The 21,351-nt window shown below is 28.7% G+C and overlaps 1 protein-coding gene across 1 annotated transcript; it reads right to left on the reverse strand.

Moving 5' to 3' along the window:
• Nucleotides 1-12,242: 12,242 nt before the first annotated feature.
• Nucleotides 12,243-20,022, reverse strand: LOC129914273 (solute carrier family 22 member 13). Its single transcript, XM_055993447.1, has 5 exons — nt 19,531-20,022; nt 19,306-19,460; nt 18,739-19,239; nt 18,486-18,626; nt 12,243-12,916 (listed from the first exon to the last, which is right to left on the reverse strand). Exons 1-5 carry the CDS (start codon nt 19,983-19,985, stop codon nt 12,495-12,497), a joined length of 1,674 nt encoding a protein of 557 aa, XP_055849422.1. The 5' UTR covers nt 19,986-20,022; the 3' UTR covers nt 12,243-12,494.
• Nucleotides 20,023-21,351: the final 1,329 nt, after the last annotated feature.

The following is a 21,351-nucleotide window of genomic DNA, read 5'->3' on the forward strand; positions in this document are numbered from 1 at the left end:
TGAAACATCTTTAAATTAAAATTGAAACAACGTAAAAATTTTTTTTATTTTTGTCGGACTTCAGCTTTTGTTGCATTTTATCACCCTTATTTTCAACAGCGAGATAGCACGTTGCTAAAGCATTCGCCTGGAGATCCAAGAGTTTTTTTCTTTTTTTTTTGAAGTGAAAACTTCTTTAGTATCGTAGTGATTTGAAACAAAATGAAACGAAAACGCGACACGACTTCAACTTGTTATAACTTTTTTGTTTTAATAGATAGATGAATGAAATTTGTACTGTAGATAGGTAATTAAATAATATATTATTGTACAAAATTTCAATTAATTTCATATTCAAAATTCGGAGATAACGGTAAAAAGATGCTCTTTTCGAACACACGTTATATCTTTTGATCTAGTGCACATACAAATTTGATTTAACTTTAATACGCATGCTGCTAACATAACCTTTTATTTGATATATCACACATAACGTTGCGTGCTCTACAAGTTACACAATCTTAAATTGAAAAAAAATTAAAAATACCTCATAACACCTGTGGAGATCTGTTGGCGATGACGAGCTATCAGTGTAGGAAGTACCGTAATCTCAGTCTGGAAATTCGACATGGTTGACTTTAAAAAATTCTAACTTCTCTTGTAGACATCTTTGACATAAGATTTATACATCATTATACAAGGTGAAACAATAACTTTCACATGGTATAAAATTTTGTATACGTTGTCAAACAAAAAAATTGATTTAATAGCATGAGAACATAAAAATAAATGTTTTTTTTTGCTTTTTAGATGAAATTTCATCAAGTTAAAAAAATTCTAGCTCTTTTTGTAGATGTCTCATACACCTGATCGATATATATATTTTGAGCTAAGACAATAAGCTTTCCGATGGTGTAAAAATTTGTATAGGTTGTTTGGGAAAAAATGGATTTAATAGCGTGAGAAGATAAAAATACGTGTTTTTTTGCTTTTTTTGATGGAAATTGATCGAGTTCAAAAAATTCTAGCTCTTTTTGTAGATATCTCATAGAACTGATCGATATATATATTTTGAGCTTAGACAATAAGCTTTCAGATGATATAAGATTTATATAGGTTGTCATATAAAAAACATGGATTTGAAGGTGATAGAATAAAAATAGGTAGATTTTTTCTATTTTTTTATTTTTGCAAGAAAAATGATTTTTTAAGGTTTCACTTCTACCACGTGTGAATTGCACACATGATTTTTTTTTTAATAAATTGATGCATTTTTTCAAAGTTGAAACAACTTTGGTTCAAAGATGTTTTATAACGGCAAACCACTTTAAACTAATGATGTTCTACTTTGATTTTAAAATTTTCGTCTTCAACGCAAAATCATTCCGAAAAATAGTTGAATCAACGTGGTTTTCGTTGATTTTAAGTTGTTTTTTCCCCCAGTGTATAACTTGAAAACAGCGCCACCTACTGGATCAACTTATTAAACAAAACCTGTAACGGATAGACATTATCACATACACAAAATTTCACAAAAATCTGTCCAGTTATTCGACCCCAAATATGGAATTTGCCTATAACTTGACAGCAGCGCCACCTACCGGATCCAATTATAAAACAAAACCTTTTTCGGACGAACCTTTTCACATACATTTCACACAAAATTTCAGAAAAATCTGTCTAGTCGTTTAGGAGTAGGGTCACAAACAAACGCACATTAAAAATATATACAATACATACATAGATACAAACCATAACTCTGATGGATGACACCTTGCATAATGGTGTCATACACATACTTTTGTTGATCGTTTAATTTATTCAACGTAATTGTATTGCCTTTCGCGTAGTATTTCTGATCAAGAACATCTTGGTTTGGACGATTTGGAAGAACCAATCCTATGTGCCCTTAATTATGAAAGTGGACTAAGTCACTCCTAAAAATGGCATCAAATCTAGCCTAAAAATGATTATTATTTAAGGGGTAAAGTTTATTTGAAAGCGAAAATGCAGTAAATAAAGTTCTTTATTGCTCCTCTAGTGATTTCATAAAAGAAATATAATTAAATCGTTATAAGAAAATTATTATGTAAGTTTCTATTCAAACAATGCAAAAAGTGACTTAGTCCACTTTCATAATCATAAGCACATATAAGATAACACACCAGCTTTTTGACATTTCTTATAATAATCGTTAATTTAATATTTTTTTTTTGAGAAGAGAAATTTTAAAGTGGTTAGGTTCTTATTAAAAAAAAATAAAATACTTTGTTTTAAGTTTCTGAAGAAGTTATATTATGTAGAAGGAATTTGATCTTAAAGGCAAAATTTCGTAGTTCGTATTTTGTATAGTGTTGTCCAAAAAAATATTTTTTTCGATTTTCGGTCGGGCCACCCGCTAAATTTGTTCCACTTATCTATATAACATTAACGTTCTGAAATTTCAATTCGCTATCTTAAGCGCAAGAGTGTGCTAGTAACAGTTCAATTTTTAGGTTTTGTAGGTAATTTTTTTTTAATTTTATTTATGTTTTACTTGTCTTTATAAAACATATAAAATATTTTTTTTTTTCGAAAAAAGTGAGAAATAATAAACAATAAGCAAAATGTGCAAAAAAAAAAGTCTGTGTACTACCTGTTAACGAAACTTACTTGAAAGTGCCCCCAGAAATTATTACTTCGATATTTTTTCAGAATAAGTACAACAACCACAACTTTCAAGCAATTTTTAACTAAAAAAAAAAAATTTTACTTTTTTCCAACAAAATAAAATTTTTCAATATCGATCAACAGTATGATACCAATAGTATGTGGAACCAAACTAGTGGGTGGCCCATCGTTTATTTGAAAATTTTATTTTTCCCATACAAGCGTGGGATCTATACCTAGATTACTTTTAAATTTCATAATTTCTTTTTTGTATCAAAACTTAACCAAAAATCATAAAAAAACCTTTAGTAAATAGGGAGCGATATTTAAAATGGAAAAAAATATGTACATACATATCCCAACTTCCCAACTCACAATTTAGAAACTTCAAGTTAAGTCTGGACTTCAAAAGGGGTTATGGGAAGCGGTTTATAAAAACAGACCGACTCTAGAAATAATATGGGAATTCATAATTCCATTGTTTGATTTTCTGAGAAATTATCAAACGTGTTTTTATCCTCCTAAGAAAAGACACTTCTCAATTAAACTTGTAAGAAGAATATCACTCTCACATACAAAAAAAAAGAAGTTGAGGGAAACCCGCACTGATAACTTACACTAGTCTGGGACTTGAGTCATTTTTCACGTTCAATATCGTTTTTTACTTGCGATATGGGTACTATATATCAAGTTATGTATTCGTACAAAAAAAAAAAAGAGTGTGTGTACACATGTACACCCGACTGAAGTTATACTTCTCATTCAGTATATGTAAATGAATTTCATTTGATATTTTTAATTTCTATTTTATTAAAAATGTAAAAAAACGAAGTGTGGATTAAGTAATTTATCAAGTGAACAATAGATTAATTCTTTCATCCTCCTTGCGTCCATGTAGCTTTCAATTTATTCTGTAAAATTTACTCTTGTTGTGCGGTTCAGAACGTACTGTATATGCTTAACGAAAGTAAATGAATTGCGCATAAAATGTGCGATATGGTAATTTTATGAGAATTGTGTGTGCTTCAGCACTAGTAGTAGCAATATGCAACTTGCAGGGTTGCTACAAAGCTCAAAAGTGAGCTGAGCTCAGCTCACAGCTCAGCTCAAATTTTGAGCTAGCTCACTTTTCAGCTATGTACCATAGCTCAGCTCATTTGAGCTGAGCTGAAAGTGAACTGAGCTGATGGTTGAACTGAGCTGTTCGGTGAGCTGAGCTGTGTCGGTGAGCTGAGCTGTTGGGTGAGCTGAGGTAAAGTGAGCTGAGCTGAGCTGTGATGGGTCAGAGGATACATTGATTTTTATTTGGAAAGTATAATGAAATATGAAGATATTTTAAACTTTTATAAAACACCATAGCTTAAGATGTTTGGCTCTAGTTCTTAATGAAATTATTTTAACACATGGATATTTTTATAAATAAAACAGATAATTTTTCGTGATCTTTTCTCTTGTTTTTTTTTAATAGTATATTTCTATTTTTTTTAGTAAAATATTTCTTTTTTTGTCATAAAAAAAATTCCGGTACAATCCGGTTTTTCGACTTTTTTCAAAATTCCGAGAAAATCGCTTTTGAAAGTTGGGATAAATTTTTTTTTTCGAAAAATGCTCGAATCCTTGAACGCTCCTGGTAGCTTAACCGCTTGAGAGCAATTTTTGGGAGTAATGCCAAATGATAGCTTGTGTCATGGGCCTACGATTAGCACATTGTCAGATTTTTAAAAAATCGCCTTCCATATTAAACCGCCACATCATGCTTATTTTTTCAGAATCGTGCCAATTTTTTTTTTTACTTTTAAGTTCTCCCGGTTTGAGAACGCGTGGACCTACAGGGATGAGAGTTGTACCCAAATGTAGGTTAGAGTCCCCGCTACCTTTTGGCATCAAATTTTTTTTTTTCATTTTCTTCAAAACTCCGAGATATAGGCGTTGGAAGTTGGGGCGCTCACTTTCAGCTCAGCTCACTTTCAGCTCAGCTCAAATGAGCTAAGCTATGGTATCTAGCTCAAATTTGAGCTGAGCTGTGAGCTGAGCTGAAATGTGAGCTTTGCAACCCTGGCAACTTGCCACATGGAAATTACCACATGCAACTCGCCACATGCAACTTGCCACATGAAACATGTAACTTGCAACGTGTTGAGTGTTTTATGTTTGCCGTACTGCGGCGTACTGCATTTTTAAATACTAAAGTACTGCCTACTCTAAAGGTGAAACCACAGCCCTGCTACCCAGGGTGATCGCGTCATAATCGCTTTGACATTCTTGTCAAAAAGTAAATTTTCATACCCACCCTCCCATAAGAAGTATAACTTCAAAAAAGTTGAGATAACATTTTTCCATGACATTACGATGGTAGAGAATGCCAAAAAAGTGGGTCCCAAAAGTCCGTCTGTCTGTCTGTCAGTCTGTCTGTCGGTCAGTCTGTCTGTCTGTCTGTCTGTCTGTATAAGGAGCAACAGCCTAAACGGATGAACCGATTGACTTCAAATTTGGTATGTAGCGTTATTTGGTGACTCTCCAGAGGGGTTTTCGGAATTAATTTTTTTGGACCAAAAATAACGGTACTTGTCATATAACAATTTTAGTAAAGTTGAAATTGCTCAGAAACGGCTCTAAAGATTTTGCTTAAAAAATTCAAATGTTAGTTTTAAGACAAGGTCTATCTTCTAATGAAAAAATTTTTTTTTGAAAATCATTATTAACGGTAACTCCCATAGAACTGTTTTTTTTTTTAAATCCGATTATCTCCGAAACTGCTGATTCGATTTCAACAAAACTTTTTTTGAAAAAGCATTTATATAATTTAAATATAAGCCAAAAATAAAATTTTGAAAAAAAAATAATTTTTGGATTTTTAAAAAAACAACATTGAATAAAAATTTCAAACTTAATATCAACATTTTCAAATGGACAAATCGCACCGAAATTTTGTTTTTAACATCTTTCAGCCCTATGATTTTTAAAACTGGAGTTCCTACTTCTTATTTACTAGTATGTAGCTACTTATAAAACAATTTTTCTGAAAAGTGCATCATGAATTGGTATCAATTTTAACTTCTTTTATTAAAAACGACACACTTTTTTATACTTAAAGCTTTGTACTCTGCAATCCTATTGTTTCATATAATCACTTTCACAATAAATAATTATTTTCTATTGACTCACCTTATCAAAATTAAAATTTAACTACAGAACAGAAACTTTTTTAGTTATTTACACAATGTTTTCCTATCACAAACTTTTTTTCTGGGAAATATATTCCATTTCGCTATGATCTTCGATACTGCGAAATTTTACAACACTTGAACCAGATCAGCACAATAATCAAAATAAATCTGATATCAGGTGTCAGTTTTTAGTTTTGCACTTTACCTTCGCTAGCGCCAAAATTGTCAACACAATAAATATGAAAAAAAAAAATTCTTCGATTAATAAAACGAATAACAAATGTTATGCATATCGATAATTTATAAGTTCTCGTCATCCTTTTGTTTGACAAAAAAAAGGGTAAATATTTGGCCAATCAATCTTTAATTAGCATCTTCTTGTGAGTGCAAATAATAACTTACACGCGATTGTTGGATAATTGATTGTCACAAGAAAAAAAACAAAAAAAAACTGCTGCGAAATTTATGATAATAATGTGATAGACATAATTTTGTTTGATTAGTAAAAGTATAAATTTTCAAAATATTTGTGTTTAGATTTGTAGTTTTTCATTATTAATGTTATTATAATTTTGTTATTATAGGAAATGCGGTAGGAAAACTATCAACGTCAAGGCAGGTAATAAACAAAATTTTTTTCATCAAAAGGTACTAATTTGTATGAATTTTTTCAACGGTCTCCTGAGTATAAGAATCCTAATTCTATACTGACTCTAGTGCTGAATGTCATCTCATAAGCCTTCGTTTGAACAATTGAACTTTTAAAAAAATGTTCAAAAAATGCAACCTCATCTGATTAATAAAAAAAATACAATTTGAATAAAGATTTTTCAGTAAAAAAGGTTACGTATACGCCGCGTTGAACTTTTAATTTTTTTCTACTTAACCGCTAGCTAAGTTAACTTTTATCAGCATATCACTGAATATTAACAGTATGTAGTTGTTTAGTCTTCCGACTTAAAACATCATTCACAAGTCGGCTTCAAAGATGTCGGAAGCCTTACCAATATCGAAAGCGAAAAAATAGTGTATTTTTTAACTAACTCATGTGGAAAATATTAATTTTCTCAACTGATTAAAATGGCAATATGCATAGACCAAAATTACATAGTCTTTGCATGCTCCGAATGATAACATACAATTGGGTGAAAAGTGAATCGAAATCAAAAAACAAGTTTAAGGTATAAAACATTATGTTTGAAAACAGAATTATAGAATAATGAATGTTGATGCACAAATCAATAACATTTCAATATTTTAAAACGTTAATTATGTTTAATTACTAAATATATTTTGTTTTGTGATTTTATTATCTAAAAATTTACGAAATCATTCAAAATCAAAAACAATTTTAATTTAACACGAGATAGATGCATGATCAAGAGCTCACAAGTTCTTTATTGTATTTTTTTTTTTCTTATATAATAAAAAAAGTTTTTTTTTTCAAATCAAATCGCAGTTTTGTATTTAAGAATACTGTATTGTCCATACCTTGAAAAAAAGCAGATTTCTCCAATTGATATCTGTCAATATCATTTTGCGGCTTTTCCTTTTTTCCTTTCAAAATTCAATTATTGTTCTTTTATTCTATAATCACTCACTCATAGGTAACAAGTTGTAAAATAGTTTATTTTATTATTTTTTCTTCTCGTTTTGTTTTTTCTTTAGTAAAAAAAAAAACACTTATATTATGACAGTTCTTATAAATTCTTTACAAAACTTAGCGTATTAAATACAGATGATTTACCCATGGGAAAATTTTTTTTGAATGAAAATGATTGAAGTACCATTGACATTCAAAAAAAAAAAAAAAAAATAAAAATACTCGAGTAAATAAAAGAATGAGAAGAAACAGATCTCGAAAAATTTTAGTTTTAATTTTTTTTTTCATATTTTCTTCCGGGGGATGGGAAATATGTTGGTCTAAAAATAATTTTTTCTTTTCTATTAGGTATGTCTCTCAAAATTTTTCCATCATTGATATGAATTCAATAATTGATAAGATGTACCGGCCTCTGGTTTTTTTTAAATTTTGGATTTTTTTTCCAAAGAAGAAAAAAAAAACATGCTTCAGGTATTCAAAAAAGCTTTTCATTTTCAGGGGGTGTGTGCAGTTACAATATTTTGACAAACTTTTGAACTTTATTCAAATTAGCAAAAAAAAAAAAATATTATTTAAACATTCTGTTCTTCGTCTGTCTTCAAATTCAATTTTGAAAAATCAAACTTTTAGATCATTGATAGGTCATTGCATTAGAACTTAATGACAGCGCAAATTTCGTAAGAAAATTCAAGAAATAAGTAAACAAAAAGAAAAGTATCTCATTGCCGGATTATAAAGCGTGCAGCCCGAATCGGCAAAGAGGCCTCGCACTTTTAGATTGAATGAACTTCTTTAATCAAATTAATTTCTTACGGCAATAATAATAATTTACAAAACTATTTCTATGCCAAAATAAGTATCAAATTTTCCACAAATTGGTCAAAATATTAAAACAAGATTTGAATAAAACTTGAAATTAGTAAAACCAGAAAAAGCTGGTTTTATAAAACTCAAAACTTGGTTTAAACCAGGGTTGTAAAAGTATCAATTAAAAAAATGCATTTTAAATTAAAAAAAATATTTATTGCAAATAAAAAAAAAATTTTATTAAAAAACAATATTTATAGCAAATGAAAAAAATGTATTTGCATTAAAAAAAAAAAATTATTGCAACTGAAAAATATTTCCATTAAAAATAAATGTTTTATTGCAAAAAAAACCATTTGCTTGAAAATAATTTTTATTGCAAATAAAAAATTTTCTACTTTGAAAAAAAAAAAAATCAAAATTCAAAATGCGAAATGCATTGAATATTTTTGTGTTAATATTCGTAGAATTTCTTACAATTTTGAATATTTGACCATACTTCCGCTATGTCAACTATAAAGTTGAACCTAATGTATGGTCAAGTTATCAAATTTTCCTTTCAATCTCAAGGAGAACTCGAAATAAGGAAGTTATTTTCATCCAAATATGTATATTCTTAATACAATATAAAAAATGAGTTTTAGTTTTTAATGAACTTCAAGACGAAAGGTAATATATCTATGACGAATGTAGTTTTTAGATTACGTAGATTTTATGTTGATTTTTTACTTAAAATAAGAAAATCATTCCGGGGTAGAATCACGGCACACGATTACGATCATACACTGAGGGAAAAAGCGCAACGTAAAATTGAATATGTTCAACGTTGATTTAATGTTGAAAAAACTAACATGAAACATCTTTAAATTAAAACTGAAACAACGTAAGAAATTTTTTTTATTTTTGTCGGACTTCAGCTTTTGATGCATTTTATCACCCTTATTTCCAACAGTGAGGCATGTTGGTAAAGCATTCACCATTTAAAAAAAAAAGGATGCTTTTTTTTCAAAGTTGAAACAACTTTGATTTAAAAAAGTTTATAACCAAACCACTTTAAACTAACGATGATCTACTTCGATTTAAAAATTTTCGTCTTCAACGCAAAATCATTCCGAAAAATAGTTGAATCAACGTGGTTTTTGTTGATTTTAAGTTGTTTTTTTCCCTCAGTGTAGGTAGATCTAAATTTTTTTAACTTTTATGTCTTATATGTCACTTATATCTACCATATTAAACTATTTATAGAGTCCTTTTTCCCATTTTATAGCAAGCAATACAAACTCGCTAATGGTAAAACATTGGAAAAGGCTCGAAGTAAAGAAATAACAAATTCGAAAGAAAAGAGTTTACCTTTATTCAATCAATTTCTCTCTCTTTTAATAAGGCAACCTACCTCTATCAGTCTTTCTATAATCATGACTTTTCTTTTTTTTTTTGTTTCTTTTTAAAGTTCAAGGTTGCTATAGTGGAGTAACTAAAGCTCAAAAATTGGCAATATTAGGGAACCCGGCCGAACAGCTTAGATTTTGATGGCCTTTTTTTTCAAACGTCGGTAATTAAAAATACTTTCAAGTCTATAGATTAAAAATTGCCGGTGTTGCCGTTTTGATTTTTTAAATTTAATTGAAGATTTTTGTGAACAAAAACAATTTTTTTTCAAAAATTTTTCTTAAATTTGATAAATTAATTGATGGCAAAAGATTGTCTAGGAAATTCAAGGAAAAAAAATATATGGGAGTGAGGGACAATCTTCCATAGTTCAAGCGATAGATGCAATTTTCTTATTAATTGACTTCAAACACAAACAAAAATATTTGAACACAACGGCAACACCTACAATATTCAAATATACATTTTTTAAAAGCTAGAAGCTTAGTCATATATGTAAAATTAAAATAAAGTTAATTGAATGAACGGCTTTTGAAAGAATGGTAATTGAACTCAGATTTTTGAAAAAAAAAAATTATTGAAAAAATTTTAATATGTCGTTTTTTAAACTTGGTCGTAATATAAAATGCATTTATTTTCAAATTTTTTTGGCCGCATTTATTATGATTTCAAATTATAAAAGGAAATGTCAATATGTATTACGGTTTATGAAAAAAATTAAAAAGTATTTCATTTTCGAAGAACTTTTTTTAATAAAAGTTTTGAAAAAAAATGTAGGTAACTTATTTTTTTTTTAAAGTTCAACATCTAAACATAAAATTATTTTTTATTCATTTAATAACTCTTACTGTTGAAAGTTAAATAGCAAAAATTTAAAGTTCCTATTTACCATAGTCTTTGAGAAAATTAATTATTTCAATGCAAAAATTCAGTTTTAATAAAAAAAAACCATTGAAATTGAAGTAATTTTTCATTTTTTTTTTTCAAAAGTGTGATATATTTTACCTTTTTTGCTTCGAAATTCAACTGATAATATTTATGGCCAAACATTTTTTTAAATAAATTCATATTTTATTAGAAAAAGTTTGGAAAAAAGTCATTTTAAATTTTTCTAATAACATTTTTTTTTTTTAATTCTGAGTTTGAGGACCATTTTTTCAAAAAGTATTAATTAAATTTAGTGGATTTAAATTTAAGAGATAAGAATGAGCTTCTGGCTTTTTAAAAATGTATTTTAAAATATTGTAGGTATTGCCGTTGTTTTCAAAATATTTTTTTTGTGTTTGAGGTCAGACTGTTAGAAAATTGCATTTATCGCTTAAACGATGGAAGATTGTCCCTTACTGCCTTTTATATATTTTCCTTAAATTACCTAGAGAATCTTTTGCTATCATTTGTTTTATGAAATTTAAGCAAAAAAATGGTTTTGTTAAAAAAAAATTTAATTTTAATTTAAAAAAACAATACGGCAACACCGGCAATTTTTAATCTATAGACTTTAAAGTATTTTTAATTACCTACGTTTGAAAAAAAAAAAATCGTCAAAATCAGAGCTGTTAGGCCGGGTTCCCTAATAATTTGCTTTAGTTACTCTACTACTAGACTAAATACAAATTGGCAAGTCAAATTTCCATTTGAATGAATATAATAATTGCCTTGATTGTTATTGCGACTCATTGATAGCTTGTAAAGTGTGAAATTGAATTGATATCCATATAGCACCCAAGTGTCGTTTAAATATTCCAAACTACACATAATATTCAGATTCACCCACTGAACTACATATAATTATAAATGTTATGTCGCAACTTATTTAAACACCTCAAATTGTTAATGAAAATATTTCAAAATCAAGGTTCTGTACAGTGAGCTTAACTCATTATCACTTGATTACACTTAAAACAACCGATTATCGAATAATAAAACTCGCGTGTTCTCAAGTCTCAACGTAATAAAGTTGTCTTAACATCATAAAGTTAAAGTACCTATGTATATTAAGATAAAATGCTGTCAAACAATTCAACTCATATTACTTACTTCTTTTGGCTTGGATTTTTTTTTTATTTTTTGTCAAATAAAAATATTGAAAGAATGATTTTGTAAATGAGTGTATTTTATTGTTTTTATTCGACTTTTATCAAATAAAACAAAATTGATTTAACAACAAACATCAAAGCATTTGAAAGAAGTATTTATGTTTAAGAACAAGAAAACTCCATTAAAGATTTTAAATTAAGGGTTACAAAATTCACAGGTGTAAAGACTTCAACTTTGAGAAGTAGGCATGTTTTCTTTTAAATGCCAAGGGTATAAAACAATAAAAAAAAAAAAAATAGAAAGTAAAACATCATTAGAATGTTTTTATAGGAATGCCCAAAGGATTCTGAAACTGGTAGGTGTCTTTTTAATTAATTGAAATGAAAGTTAAGATTGATGTCAAGGACATACCAAAAGATAAAGGTCATACTTTCGTGAAACGAGGGGGAGAAGATAAATGAAGTATTTTATAACAAAAGTGACAGTTTTATTTATAACTCATTTTATTTTTTTTTTTTTTTTTCAAAGTTATAATAAAAATAATAAAATATTGTATCTGGATAACACTTAATTCAAGAATAATTGTTGTTTAATTTTATTTTTAATTTTATCACCTACCACTTTTTAGATAACAAATATGAATTAAAAATATTGTTTGAATGATTTTTTATTAAAAGAATACATTTTTGCTTAAATATAATTAAAAATTATTATTTACTTCCTTAATTTGTAGATATATGTTATGTACGTCCAAATATAAACATTTATACATATTATAAAAAAAGGTACAAAGCACAGCCATTTAAAGGCCCCAATTTAAGTACAAAAATTATTTGTTTCTCAACACATTTGGTTTTTTTTTTTCAACTCTCTGAGCTTATAGGATTATCATAAACTTCGACAGTCCAAATGGCTTTGTTGACGTCTTTTGTCGATGGTTCATGTTCTACTTCCGCATTTCCATTTTCTATTATATATTTCGTTGTAGGCACCGATGATGGCCTTGGTGTAAGTAAGAAACATAAACAAATACCACCGACAATACTTAAAAAGCAAAATGCACTAAGCGACAATGGAACGGCAATTTTCTTGAAAACGTTAACAAATGGCGCTGTCAGTAGCCAGATCCTGGCCCACGTCACAACTGAGAACATGAATGGTGCCTTCTTGTGCTGTGGTACTAATTCTGGCAAACACGCAATTATCATCGATTGAGCGAGGGAGACTCCAGCCTTTGGTATAGCTGCTATTATAATCCAAAGGGTTGCTTTTAAGTCATCATCAACTGGAAATAATAATTAATTTTATAGTAAAGTTGGTTTAATAAACTTGAAAGTTTTTTAAGGTCATGCTATATTATGAAAGTTTTTTTTTTAGTTAAATGAGCTGAAAAGAAAACTTTGACATAACAATCATATTGTGAGAAAATAGACTTGGTCTTTGAACCTATTAATAGAAGGTAGAAAGTTTGTGTTTGATAACAAAAGAATTTGAAGAAAGAGAAACAAGTTTTTAAAAAAATATTCGAGCTTAATCAAATTCTAACCCAAAAAGTATTTCGTATTTCATACTTTGGAAAATGCTGATTAAAAAACCGTCTGTCTACTTTATTTCAATTCCCTCATATAAAAAGAGTTTTGGCAAAACTTAATTTTTTTTTTTTATTTTTATTTTTTTCAAATCCTAACCTAACATATAATTTTTGATTTTCAAAACTATTTGGAAGGCAATACTTTCTTTTCATTGAAAACTTTGTACTTTAACATGACTTATAAAAAGTTAGAACACAATGTCAAAAAACCTAGTTTTTTTTTCATGAGTACCTAACCTACTAGCATTCGTTAAATTATATGAAGAGTTCAAAGTTATGCAAAATATAAAATTTTGATTTAATTTTATCATAAATTCTATACTTCAAAAAAGTAAGAAAAAAAACTTTTAAAATTGTGAAACATTATTTTTGTTTTTAATCTGCTACTTGTATAACAAAGAATTTTTGCATTATGTTTTTTCCAAAAAAAAAAAACTTAAAAAATAAATATAAATAGGTATACCTTTCTGGAAAAATTATTATTAATCCGCATTCAAACAAATTAAAAAAAAAATCAATAAACAGGTAAAAAAAATATTTAAAATTTCAATTTTTTTTTTTCAAAATCCAAGTTTAATATTTTGGAAATTGTTTTTTTAATTTTTGATTTAATGTTACTACCGTTTAAAAGTTACAACATTTCTCTTGATATATTTAAATAAAATAATAATATGTTGATGGTGATGACCTTTTGTTGATAATAATTAAATGTTTAAGTCAATGAAAACAAATATATTTTTGTCTCGACGTTTCGTTTATGTCTATGAACATCATCAGGTGATGGCAAAGGATAAATAAAATAATAATTATCAATAATTAATAATAATAATTAATAATAATAATTAATAATAATGACACTGGTATGCAAGGAAATCCTCCTTTAAATAAAACTATACTTTTCTAAAGGATTTTTGTATGCTAATTCCAAATCCGAAGTCAGAATTGATCTAGCACGTCACGTTTTTTAGATATTTCCGTTAGAAAATCTCAAAAACCCATTTTTTGCTGTTTTCGAAGAAATATTTTGGCATAATTTAATATTTTTCAATTAAAATTGTTAAGTTTTATGAAAGAACTTATTTTTTTCTTTCAAATTCAGTTTCAATCTTCTCAATATCTCTTTTCTTCTCCGAGATATCTTAATTTAAGTAAGTTTAGTAGCTTTGGCATATCTTATCATAAAAAAACTGATCTCTAAAAATTAATATATCTTTCTCCCTAGAACAAAAATATACTTTTCTAATGAACTGTGTTGATTTTGAATCCGAACTCAAAAAATTTCGGTCAGCTCTGGTTTGTGAGATATAGTAGTTTTTTTTAGATTTTCTAAGAAAAAACTTGATTTTGTGTTACTTTAATGCGAATATCTTAAAATCCTCACGTGATAGAATTTTATTGACTTCGGATTCTAACTCAGCACATCAAAAACTATAAGAAAAGTATACTTTTGTTTCTAGGAGAAAAAAATCTGAAGCTTTACAAGGCAGTTTATCGAATGGTTTATTACAATTAAGATATTTCTAAATAGATAAATAGTATATAAAATTACAAAACACGTAAAAATTTTGTTTAATATATTTTATTATGGTTTTCTTTACATATTTGACTTTTTAAATACAATGAGCGTTGATATTTTACATTTTCCTTAATTAAGGTGTTTTTGTTCATGTTGGATTTACTAAAAAGTAAAGGATTTCGATATTTCTGCTTTTTTTATAAATCAGTATTTGAAAATATGAGTAAACATTTATGTAAAAAGACATATTTAGTGTCAATCGATAGGCCATATTACGAGGAATAAGTCTTCCAAATTTGAGCTCAATGCTACAAATAGTTTTAATTTTGCACGAGTTCAAATAAATCTAAAAGGTTGATTTTTTAGAAACTACCCACATTTTTTAAAATTCATTTTTACAAAAATGGTACCTGATAGAATTATTCTGAATTATACGTGACACAAGTTACACAATCTTAAATTAAAAAACTTGAAAAATACATCGAAACACTGATGTTGCTGATGACTAGCCACCAGTGTAGGAAGTACCGTAATCTCTTTTTGAAATTTTGACATGGTTGGCTTTAAAAAATTGTAATTTTTGAAGTGAAAACTTCTTTAGTATCGTAGTGATTTGAAACAAGATGAAACGAAAACGCGACACGACTTCAACTTGTTATAACTTTTTTGTTTTAATAGATAGATGAATGAAATTTGTACTGTAGATAGGTAATTAAATAAATTATAATTTTACAAAATTTCAATTAATTTCATATTCAAAATTCGGAGATAACGGTAAAAAGATGTTCTTTTCCAACACACGTTATATCTTTTGATCTAGTGCACATACAAATTTGGTTTAACTTTAATACGCATGCTGATAACATAACCTTTTATTTGATATATCACAAATAACGTTACGTGCTATACAAGTTACACAATCTTAAATTGAAAAAAATTTAAAAATACCTCAAAACACCTGTGGAGATCTGTTGGCGATGACCAGCTACCAGTGTAGGAAGTACCGTAATCTCAGTCTGGAAATTCGACATGGTTGACTTTAAAAAATTCTAACTTCTCTTGTAGACATCTTTGAAATAAGATTTATGCATCATTATACAAGGTGAAACAATAAGCTTTCACATGGTATAAAATTTTTTATAGGATGTCAAACAAAAAAAATTGATTTAATAGCATGAGAACATAAAAAGAAATGTTTTTTTTTTTGCTTTTGGGATGAAATTTCATCGAGTTTAAAAAATTCTAGCTCTTTTTGTAGATGTCTCATAGGTCTGATCGATATATGTGCCCATGATTATGAAAGTGGACTAAGTCACTTTTTGCATTGTTTAAAGAAAAACTAACATAATAATTTTCTTATAACGATTTAATTATATTTCTTTTATGAAATCACTAGAGTAGCAATAAAGAAGTTTATTTACTGCAATTTCACTTTCAAATAAACTTTACCCCTTAAATAATATTTTTTTTTAGGCTAGATTTGATGGCATTTTTAGGAGTGACTTAGTCCACTTTTAGAATTAAGGGCACATATATATTTTGAGCTAAGACAATAAGCTTTCAGATGGTATTAAATTTTTTATAGGTTGTTAGGGAAAAAATGCATTTAATAGCGTGAGAAGATAAAAATTCGTGTTTTTTTCGCTTTTTTATGGAAATTGATCGAGTTCAAAAAATTCTAGCTCTTTTTGTAGATAGACCATAGACCTGATCGATATATATATTTTGAGCTAAGACAAAAAGCTTTCAGATGATATAAAATTTATATAGGTTGTCATATAAAAAACATGTACATATTTGAAGGTGATAGAATAAAAATAGGTAGATTTTTTCTATTTTTTTTCAAGAAAAATGATTATTTAAGGTTTCACTTCTACCACGTGTAAATTGCACACATGATTTTTTTTTTTCTATATGTCGTATAAATATGATTGAAACATTAAATTAAAGCTAATAATAATCTTTCATTTGATATAAAATTTATTATAGGTTTATAAAATATTCGAATTTAAGGTGATTGAAGAAAAAAAAGATAAAATGATTGATTTTCTTGCTTTATTGGATCAAAATTTATTGGCTTCTAGCTCTTTTTGTAGATGTTCGACAGACATGATTCAAGAAAAAAAACAACCTATAATATTATATAAAATTTACTATATCAGGTTGTCATATTAAAAAATGGATTCAAAGGTGTTGAAAGAAAAATAAGTTAGATTTTTTCGATTTTTTTCAAGAAAAAAGATATTTTAAGGTTTCACTTCTACCCCTTACCTAAAAATAATGCATTTTCAAAAGCGTCCTCCAAATCCATCAAGTGTCACATCAAAAAAGTGGTCTCTATTTATAGCTGAAAGCCAAAAAGTTCTTGGACGTTTGGTTGCTGAATTATTTGCAGTCGAAATAATTTTTTTTTTCTCAAAATCGAAATGTTTTTTTTTTCATTTGGGAGCAGATATTTTCGAATGAAAGTCTCGAAAAAAGTTTCGGTTTACAGATATTAGTTCAAAATGAGCAGGCCTATACATTTGGGTAAAAAACTACATCTATTTTTTTAAGATTTTCGAGAAAAAATCAAGGTTAACCCCTTGCCCAAAAAAATGCATTTTAAAAAATTTCCTCCAAACTCATAAAAAATGACATCAAAAGAAAGTTTCTTTTCAGCTGTATTCATAACTGAAAACCAAAAGTTTCTGTGAGGTCTGGTTGCTGAGTCATTTGCATCTAAACATTTTTTTCTTACATTCGGAAGCAGATAACTACGGACCAAAGTCTCTAAACAAGCTTTGGTTTACATATATAAGTTCATAGTGAACAGGCCTGTGCATGCATTTAGGTAAAAAAATACAATTTTTTTTTTGGATTTTCGAGAAAAAATCAAAGTCAACCCCTTGCCTAAAAAATGCATTTTCAAAAATTCCTTCAAATCCATTGAGTGATATATCAAAAGAAAGGGTTCTTCAAGCTCTATTCGTTACTGAAAATCAAAAGTTTCTTTAAAGACAGTTTAAAAGTAGTTAATCAAATAAATACAATATATCTTTCTATATATAAATAAAATAAAGATTTCTTTTAGTATTTTTAACAATTAAAGTGATTTTTTTTAATGAGGACTTATAGTTTTATCAACTATAATCGAAATCATTTAATCAATTTCATTCCTCAATTTTTTTTTCTTGGGTAAAATGTCACAAGGACCAAACAATGTGAAATTTAGGTTTGAATACTGGTTTTCTTTGAATGATTAAATTTTTAAATGATTTAATTTTTAAAAAATGTCTAAATATTTTTTCAATGAGCTTTAACAATTAAAATTGGTTAGAAATTGAAGCTAGAATTTTTGGAAAGGTTCAAAAAACTATTTTATTCCTAAATACTGAAAAAATAAACCATGAAGTTTTAAACCCAATTAACTCTACAAAACGTACTAGGCCTAGAGAATTTTTTTTTAAATTTTGAAGGAGTCAAAAACTTGAATCAAAAATTTTGCAAATACATGTCAACTTATTGAAGTTTTTCTTTCTAATAATATCAAAAATGTTGCAAATAGGCATGTAATAGTCATGGACATGACTTCACTTATACAATATTAATCAGCTCTATTAATATATTTTCTATACTATATTTTACCTATAAATTTTATGAAATTTGTAGATACAATCCTTTCATAACAATAAGTAATTTTTTACGTAATAATAACTCACACCTCTTTCACACATAAAATATTTCAAACCATCTCAATATACTTACTCGAAGTTTCATAAAATGTCCATCCTAGGAAACCAATTAGTCCAGCAACGATATTGAATCCACCCGCCAACTGCCATTTCCAGTTATTATACTTAAGTGTTAAATGCAAAGCCAAGAAACAACCCACAATTTCACTGAAACCTTTCAACAACAAAAAAAAAGAAGAAAAAGTTATCACCATTAAACGTTTAACACTGTCCAGTGTCCATGTCTCTCTACAACACACACAGACTCTATGTCATCTCGCATTTACCCATAATTATTGTGTTCAGAATCAAGTAATCTCGTCCAAAGGACCTGATATTCAGCAGCATTCCCATAAAATTAATAATAAACACAGCCAACGCAATGTGAGCAGCAACTAAATGAGTTTTTGCTCTCGGCCCCGTCCACAATTCCGCCCAACTGGCTTCCTTAGGCGGATTGTTCTTAAACGACTCAGCTTGGGTGCGCAACTGTTGGGCAAAATCAACTGGTATTTTGTACATTCGATCATTGATTTTTGCCGCATCACGAACTATTTTCTCCACTTGTGTAATGTCCTTGGCCTTTCGCAATAACCAGCGCGGGGAGTCTGGTGTCCAATTGAGCAGCAATATAAGGACGAGTGTCGGAAAAGTGATACCTAAGTAAATTTGCGTCCAGTTTTGAAAGAATGATGCAAGGCCGGGCAAAAGGAACAGTCCAATCGACCAGAATGTATCATACAGTATTATCACACCAAGTCGATATTTTCCAGCTGTTATATCGGCAACTAAAGCAGACAAAAAGGAGTTAAAATCTTCAATGAATACACTTGGATAGGTTTAAATTGGCTTACAAATTGTATGACCTCCAGTGAACATGAGTGCACAGCATGCAGCCGAAAGACATCGAAATGCACAGTGCAATGTGAAATCCCTGGCGAATCCTGTTACACAACCACAAATGATTTGCAATACCATTCCAATGAACATAGTTGTCCTTGGACTTATCCTAGGAAAAAAAAAATCAAAAGGATAAAGTTAGAATTCTCCTGAGTGCCATCTTGGGTTTTGTCTTATACCAAAGCATCATTTTCGTGGCAATTACACCTCCCACAAGTATTCCAAACAGATGCCAGAATTGTGTCCACGCAACAAAAATATCTCGCAAGCAGACCAAATTAAATTGCATTACCAACGAATTAAAGTCATATGTGTACTTGAAGCTGTTACACTCTTCTACTTGGCCATCGATTGAGTTTATATAGCATTGATCTTCGGAAACTGTTACATTGCTAGATATTCCAGATGTATCACATTGGAATTCCTCGATGGGGTATAGTTCGGGGGCAGTGAAAATAATGCATGCCATAAACCATGACGCAGGAATCTTACACAGAAAGATTATGAGCACGGTTCGAAGCTGCCAAATTCCAAAGTCACCAAGAATACTGCCAATGAGGTCAGGTTCGGGTTTTGGAGGGGTAGGAGTTGCGGGTGATTTGGTTGTGACATTATTAACTGAATTCGATGGCATGATGACTTTCGAGCATTTTAGTTTACAAAAAACTATGAATTATCTGAAACAAAAATATATATATATAAAAATTTGAACGTTTTAATAAAATAGTAAATATTTATAGAAATCAGTTATTAGAAATATGAAGCGGAAACGCTAGCATGGTTTATTTATTGTTTATTTGTGCATTCATTGCAATAACGTAAAAAAGACGAACAGCAGTCATCAAGGTATATTTTTAGAACGGGTTAACATCAAGTCCTTAGCAGCTTGCTACAGTGACGAGCAAAAGTGGTCAAATGTTTTGCCTTTTTTGAGAAAGTTGTTTAAACTTAGTGTTCTTTACATGAATTAAATCGTTTTTATTTTATTATTTTTCTATATTATGCCAGCATTTGTTTTCCTGATTAAGATTTTAAAAAGTGCTTCATTGTCCAAAAATGGAGAGTATCATATTGGTATTTGGACTTGACCAATTCTGCTCGTTTTGGAAAAAGGCTTTTGTTTCAATATATTGAGTGTACTAGAATTAATTTTTACCACTTTAAACAATGTCTCGAGATAGGATCTATCAATCTGTGAAGAAATAATTTTAAAATTCGGTCGTATTTCAGCTTAATGGAAAGCTCAAAGCTCATCGCTTTTAGACTTGTGTTTTTTTACTGCGCTTACAATTTCTTCAAAAATTCCAACAGATTTTCAGCCAAAATGGGTCAGGGCCTTATGCTGACTACGCAACTGTCTGAAATTTCTGATTTCCGAAGCAATATTTGACAATTTTAAAGGTTTTGGTGGGGTCTTCATCTTCTTTTGCCAAAAAACTTGGTAAATTGTTTCGTTTTACATCAGGATAGGTTCGCTTGTTCATTATTTTTTCAAAATTAGCTAGCAATCCACAAGATAACACCGGAAAATATTCTTGAGTTCATAATAATTTATGTCCGTTCTATAAACTTGATAGTGCTGAAATGTTTTTTCCAGTTTTGGATAGTAACTAGATTTGCATTCTATTTCTTCTGTGTTCTCATCAATCCAATCTACTTTTCCCATTGGTTATTGATTCCTTTTTGTGGTTATAGTTAAAGTTTTAGTAAATGTTTTAGTAAAAATTCATCTAACCTAACGATTTTTGACTTGAAAAAAGGTTTGGTAATGTTCTGTTTGAGTTTTTGGGGGGAGTTCCCGACCTTTGATAAAATTTGAAGATATGATGAAGAGGAAAATCTATCTTGATATAAAACGGTACAATTTAACAAGTTTTTTTTGGCAAAAGAAAACTCCGTGTCGTGTGATATCATTTTTCAACTACATGAAGACCCCACCAAAACCTTTAAAATTGTCAAATATTGCTTCGGAAATCAGAAATTTAAGACAGTTGCATAGT

This window comes from Episyrphus balteatus, chromosome 3 (genome assembly GCF_945859705.1).
Source record: "Episyrphus balteatus chromosome 3, idEpiBalt1.1, whole genome shotgun sequence".
NCBI lineage: Eukaryota > Metazoa > Arthropoda > Insecta > Diptera > Syrphidae > Episyrphus > Episyrphus balteatus.

What these genes read in the sequence shown, in the direction of transcription:
- LOC129914273 (XM_055993447.1), bottom strand. Translation starts at nt 19,985, where the DNA reads ATGCCATCGAATTCAGTTAATAATGTCACAACCAAATCACCCGCAACT. An exon ending in GCCACGAAAATGATGCTTTG is followed by an intron (nt 19,461 to 19,530) that starts GTATAAGACAAA and finishes TTTTTTTCCTAG; the next exon opens with GATAAGTCCAAGGACAACTA. An exon ending in GACATTTTATGAAACTTCGA is followed by an intron (nt 12,917 to 18,485) that starts GTAAGTATATTG and finishes TATTATTTCCAG; the next exon opens with TTGATGATGACTTAAAAGCA.